This window comes from Ruditapes philippinarum, unplaced genomic scaffold (assembly GCF_026571515.1).
Source record: "Ruditapes philippinarum isolate M1 unplaced genomic scaffold, ASM2657151v2 ctg8050_1_1_1_1, whole genome shotgun sequence".
NCBI classification, from domain to species: Eukaryota; Metazoa; Mollusca; class Bivalvia; order Venerida; family Veneridae; genus Ruditapes; species Ruditapes philippinarum.
In genome coordinates, this window is record NW_026853747.1 from 41,622 (window position 1) to 48,465 (window position 6,844).

Sequence of the window (6,844 nt, forward strand, 5' to 3'; positions counted from 1 at the left end):
TTATGTTATGCAAGAAAAAATTCTTCATATTACCAGCAATGACGCTGAAGGATAATATAGTTATATAAACACCAAACATCCTATGTTTATGATCCCTTTAAAATATTGTCGACTGTTTGATGTACAAAGAGTTAAATCAAACAAAATCGTTATCTTTGAGCATAGTTTACGACATTACTGTTTAAAGTAACATAATTCCTTATCATCGTCAGGATTGACAAAAATAGAATATTATTTATCTATTTAAAAAAAGAAAACAAAATACGAATAGAATTGTACTTTAAATCGACAATTGTTTAGAAGCTATAATAATTTTTCATTTGATTGAAAAATGAATTACTTTATCCACGGTCGTATAATATATTTAAATGCAAGTACATTATCAGTCATTTAAAAGTTATTTGTTTTTAGATAATATAGTGCGTTCATAATTTTCTGAAATTTTTTAAGGTATCAATCAATGATAATTTCAAAATACGCTTGTAATGTATGACCTTGATAAAAGAAAAACAATATCAAAGTGCAGAATGGTTGTTTAAAATGACATGATACATCCAGTTAAGAAAGGATTCGTCGTTAGTAAAATGAATAATTAAATAAACAAACAATGTTTTCATGCTTCTAAATAAAGGAATCGTTGCTCGTTTCATAAAATAGTATAACAATAAATCGGTAAAAACTTCTGGAAAATTAATAATACATTGAAGCTACGTAAGTTTGTTACGTTATCATACAATTAAGGAACACTTGATCCGAGTTCTCTTATTATCGGGTAACAGAATGCACTTATGAGTTAGATTATTGTTTATGTCTTAAAAGATGGAAGATTAAGATTTGATTATATCAATTTGTAATAACTTTCCAAGAAATCGATAACAAATTACAAATATATAACCCGTAGAAAAATTGACAGAACTCTATTTAACCCTTGCGACTAGATAAATTTTTGAAACTGTATTTTCAATATAGTGAGCTCTGAAATTGTAATCATCTTCAATAACACCATAATTCATTTTAAACTATACTGCCACTGGTATGTAATCAAACGTCTAGACTTTATAAAACAATGCAAATTATGTGAAAACATTACTGCTTCTTTAGTCGTCTTTTTCCCCCAACAGTTATTACTTTTGTACTTACCATGTGCAAAAGCTAGACAAGCTTTCGACATAATAATGTCCTGTAGGAAATTGCATTTTTGTTGAAATATGTTATCTTACCCATCGGCCAATTTCTGCCAGAATTCGGCAGATTAATATTTACGACGTTCTCGATAAACTTCAAATAGAGTTCTTAGAAGGCAGGTTGAGTATTTTTGGTTATTGGTAATTACCGGGTTGCGTATATCAACTGGAATTATGAGGAGTTTAGGCATTTGAAAGGGATGTGTGTTTTTCATTCTGAATTGTATGACATTTTGCTTTACCCTATGTACCATTTACCAACAGAATTTTATATTTTATAATGATGTTCATTATTACAATTGAATTATATCCCTTTATTAACCCATTGCTTTCGCATGAACTCGGACAAAAAGTTTTGTAAGAAGAACCGAAGATATCTTCACACTGATAAAAGTTATATTTAAAAATTATTAATAGGATCGTCTTGAAAGTCTTGAAAGAAAACTGTAATGTCAAACATACATATAAACGCTCTTTTCCATATGATTTATATATTACAACCTGTGTATAATAATTATACATTTTTGACATTATTCTCCAACTTAGTACACTTTGAATTTAAAAAGAAATAAAAGTAATATAAAGCAAGCAACAAAAATCAATTCGTCAATACTTGGCATGGCTTTGGTATAATTTGTATAATTTGTCTAAAAAACTTATAAATATATTTATACAAAGAAAGAGGCATTGGAGCACTATCTATATAAAGGTATGGACTGATTAAACATACCTTATGAAGCAATGTCGAGATCAGAACATCCTTTAAAAGGTTACTCATGCTAATTGATGATAAATATCAAAATGATCTTATGTACTCAAATCACGCTAAAATGACATTTAAAAGTCCAAGCATTGATTTCTGTATAAATTCTATATATTTTGGGTTTGGAGCGTAAATATATCTTAAATCGTATGTTGAACGACATTTAGACGCCGACAGAATCACCAAGTAGTTTTGAAATACTTAATGTGACTTGAACAAACCCTGAAAGTTGTAATATTAGATGATGTGGATATTGTATGATTAAAACAAGTGTAAGTCATTCATTTTATATGTTTTTTAACATTTCCAGAGTTCACTGTGACAACTTTTGTGAAATCTGAATGCTCTAAAGTTTTGTTCCTGTGACTGTCTAGTGTATTAATTTTGAGAACATTACAGAATAATGAGTAAAAAATTCAAAACAAAGAAATGATAATTTTGCCTGTGACGCAAGTGACGAATTCCGCCGAATAGGTTTCTTAAGCATGCAGGTATTTTTAAAAGAAAAGAGAATGAAAGTACTAACTAATTGAAAAAAAAGTTGCCGCTTCTGGGGCTTGAACCCACGCCCCTCGGTTACAATGCTGTTGATAGTAGTTCTAGCCTAGTTGAATATTCTTCAAAGTGGAGGTAATGCATTAGGTGGATCATTAGGTGGATCATACCTTAATATCGTTCTTGTGAATTGAAGTGCTATTGAAGTTAGCATCTTTATTTCAAGATTTACCTCATCTTTAGTTTAAACACTCACAATATACCCTTGGATGGGCATAATGTCACTTTAACGTCTCAAAGTCAAACAATGTCATTTGTGTCAACTGTAAACTAACACTAGCAGCAACATCTGTTTTAATGATCTGTCAACATGAAAAGGTAATTCTGTGTCCACAGTAAAATTAGGCAAGGTTGTAAAATTTTCTGATATTCCTCCACCATGTGATGTATAAACACATAAATCTCTTACCGGAACATGTGATGAAATAGACAATTTTCTGCCAATGATTCTGGTGGCTGTCTCTCATTTTCATCTGGCAATGTTTAATCAGAATCTGAAATCTATAGAATATTACTTTTTTAAACATACTTTTCTGATGTTCATTGAATTGAAGATAGAAGCATAACAAACAAGAGTATTTTTTATAAAATCCAAACAAATATAATATTCTATTTGTCACATATATGAAATAAGAACAGTAAACTATGAAAATGAGTAATTTTTCAATGACTCGCCTATAATGTAACGCTAACATTAGCGGGCTTCAACGTATTATATATACCGCTAACTACGTCACATCAAAGGATTATAACACTAGTGTAATATCGTTTTTATTAAATGGCTTTAATACACTCCTGTGCCGCGGTTTATGTGATAATGTCTTTTAAAGGGAGACACAGGCAAAAGTTCTTTTCTTCGATTTGAATTCTATTTGTACAAAATGCTTCAAGCAGTCTTAAGATGTAAATATACTTAATATATTTTAAATGTTATTTGTTAACAAAAATCAGCCCTTAATCCTTTTGTAAGATATTAAAAATGTTATGAATTTGAATTGCTGATTTTTTTATGCATATCAGACTGAATATGTAAGAAAAATTGGTGAGCTTAATGTTGCCTCTATATAAACAATTTGATGACGTTTTATCTTGACTTTAACTCTTAGACAATCAATTATATCTCATTGATACATGTATGTTACCTCATCTGATAGATCAGTAGAGGATTTGTATTGGCTGTGATGATTCTAAATCTGTGATAAACTTTGTTGCTTTCTTATTTATCTTGTTTTACCAAAAATTTAAGATTAAATGGAATATAAATGTTCAAGCTATGTTCCTTTTATTTTCAATGACTGCTGTTTTATAAAAAAGAATAATATCAAATGATATATGTAGGTACAGCATTTGCTTTCCTTTTAAGAAACATGCATCCAGATTATTACAGCTACTGAGAGAATTTGCAAGCAAAATGAAACAGAAATTTTCATATGTACCAATTAAATTAACACTGAAAAGATTTGACTTTCCTCATTATCATATTTAAATACTAATTCAATTTAATAGCTTTAAACTTGGAGGATATAACTGTTAACTTGTTTATTTTCTAAAGTGATAATATACATGTATTTTGTACTCATGTGTATGTTGTCTGTCATTTACAGCAGTAACATTAAACAACATCTTGTCTTCAACAACAAGACAGATTTTTACCAAACTTCACAGGTGTGGTCTCCATTAATATTTTAAGGTACATGTTCTTAAGGGATTTTCAGTACATTTAAGAGATTATTGATTATCGTTGCCCAAAAATCATACTTGTCATGGTTTTTATCACAAGTGTTACATGCTTATTTAGAAAATATCTGGAGGCACGTTAGCTAAAAAAGGAGAGCAAATATACTGTCAAAAGTTCAGGCAAAGTATGTAGAAGCAAATACATCCCTATACCTGGCTCCAGCTTGGTCAGTTTGAATATCAACATTATCTGGAGAGTCAAAAGACAAACTAACTAGTCTTTCAAATGTGTCGCCACTCTCCATCCCAAAATTATGTAAAATGACACAGGAAACGATGGCCTGTGGTGTGTGGCAGGTTTTCACCTTCAGTCCGTAGCTTAAACATGGGAAACGCCTCTTCATGACTCCAAATGTCTGCTCTACTGTAACCCTCGTTTTTGTTAATGATGAATTGAATCTATGTAATTGACAAAAGACAAACAAAATTAATAATCTTTTTAAACAATAATTCAATATAATGTCTCCAATATTATTTCTTCTCTACTTTGTTTAAACTGATTAGGATATTCAAAACATTTATTTAATTAATGAAAGAATTAACTTTGAAGTACATGCATTTGATATAAAGGTTTTATAGGAAAGTGTATCATAATAATATGATTGTATAATTATTATCATGCATAATCATGTCCAGATTATAGTTGATTTAACAATACCTTTCTTGAGCAGCAGTTTGGGGATTCATATATGGCGTCATTAAGTACTTTTTGCATGGGTATCCCGAGTCTCCAAGCAGAAGTCCATCTTTTTCTCCTTAAATTATAAGAAGTCGTTTTTTAATCATTTATCTCATTTCATATATGTCATGTATGTTACATTCATCAAGCAATTTTGTAATATTTTCATAACAACCACTTATTAAGGCTGACATGCTTAAAAAAAGAAAGCTACTGAATTAACATTGTTATTTTAGAAAACAAAATAAATACTTTACCATTCTCAAACTTTCTACACAGTTCTGATTCCCTAAAAATTCGACTGTCATGCACACTCCCTGGCCACTTTGCCACAACATTCGTTACTCTGAATCTTGAATCACACACCATCTGAAATAGATACATGTAACCTGGACATACATTTATCAACAGCTGTTCCCTAATAATAATGCTTATAGACAATTTGAGTTATTTATGTCTACAGTTGAGAATTTAAATTAAGACTTGTTCACTAATTTTACTTTAAAGAAATTTGTTTATCAGCTTTTAGTATTAATTATCTAAAGAATCAAAAATAATGGTGCATGACACACTTTATTGGTTATATTACCTGTACATTTATAGAATGATAACCCTTTCTGTTGACAAAATCTGTTTCATTCTCACTGGGTCCTTTTATTCTAATCTGGGTTCCATCAATTACTCCAACCACTTTTGGAAACTCTGTAATATACAATGTAAATGAAAGTTATGTCGACCATGAAATAAGCACAGTAAATTTACAATATTCATCTGTTTAATTTGTGGCACTTTGAAATGGTTTGAAAATTCATATAGAAATTTTCATTTTTATTGAAACACATGCTTGGTTCATATCAATTAATTTGTTTAATTAATTACATTTTGAATTTTGATTTAGTTGAAGTTCATCATCTGAAAATACCCAGGTAGTAAACTGTTAATATAAATGGGATCATACTTAAGACCTATGTTCAGTTGCACACATGGAGCCAATATGGAAAGTACATCCAGGTGCCATATGGGCAGTCCATTTTCAAAAACATTAATATATCAATAAGTTTGTTCTACTTTGCTGTACTGATACAAATATAAAGCACTTATGAGTTAACAAAAGCAAGAAACAAAGGTTCAAGCTCATGTTGGTTGTCTTGAAATTGTCTTAATTTTCCTCTTTTTAATGTGTCTGGACATAAATACAAAATTTCAATCATTATTTTACTTTAAGTTTTTCAATCACATTCATTCTGTTGATGCTTTTACATAATTTATTTTGCCTTTGGTTTATTTCATTTATAATTTTTATTAAGGTGAGTGTTAAATTACATTCTTCTTTATTTCTAAAGAAAACTTAAATAAATTTAAATAACTACCTTCTTTGATATGGAAAACATGTATAGGACCTGTATGCACTTTTCCATATTCAGCTCATATGCATACATTGTATGTGTATTGGACCCATTCATTGAACTGTTTAATTGGTTAAGTATGGGTTTTAAATGTTGGCACACTAGAATGGGCCTTTTTCCTTTAGTACATGCATTTCACATGGGATGAAATCTAATTAAATGGACTTGTGCTTAATTGATTTCTTATACCATGTTATTTTTGCTTTTGAGTAATAACAGCTTTTTACTGTAATTTATGGAACAAATATGATCTACTCATCTGTACATGTATATAAATTTATTACATATATATGGTACTATGCATCATTCAAAAAATAACTATGATTATTAAGATAATAGGACAGACCAGTATACATATATACAAAGGTGGATTGGTGAGCATTCTGAAACATTAACTTACTAGGTAGGCCAGTCCCATGGTTTTTCTAATATTTAATTTTCTTTAAATCAGTATTTTATTTTACAATTATCAAAATACACACAAGTACATGTAAATATGATGTGTACAGTATGATTTAAA

General features: G+C 29.5%; 1 protein-coding gene across 1 annotated transcript; it reads right to left on the bottom strand.

Annotated features, from left to right (window-relative positions):
• Positions 1-3,763: 3,763 nt before the first annotated feature.
• Positions 3,764-5,714, bottom strand: LOC132737699 (putative nuclease HARBI1). The gene is made up of 3 exons (XM_060725033.1): positions 5,176-5,714; positions 4,898-4,994; positions 3,764-4,638 (listed from the first exon to the last, which is right to left on the bottom strand). Exons 1-3 carry the CDS (start codon positions 5,300-5,302, stop codon positions 4,356-4,358), a joined length of 507 nt encoding a protein of 168 aa, XP_060581016.1. The 5' UTR covers positions 5,303-5,714; the 3' UTR covers positions 3,764-4,355.
• Between the last annotated feature and the right edge of the window lie 1,130 nt (positions 5,715-6,844).

Bases quoted from the DNA above. Each gene is read 5' to 3' on its own strand.
- LOC132737699 (XM_060725033.1), bottom strand. From the start codon at position 5,302: ATGTATCTATTTCAGATGGTGTGTGATTCAAGATTCAGAGTAACGAAT. The intron at 4,995-5,175 runs GTAAAGTATTTA...TTATAATTTAAG, and splicing joins GTGTAGAAAGTTTGAGAATG to GAGAAAAAGATGGACTTCTG. The intron at 4,639-4,897 runs GTATTGTTAAAT...TCAATTACATAG, and splicing joins CAAACTGCTGCTCAAGAAAG to ATTCAATTCATCATTAACAA.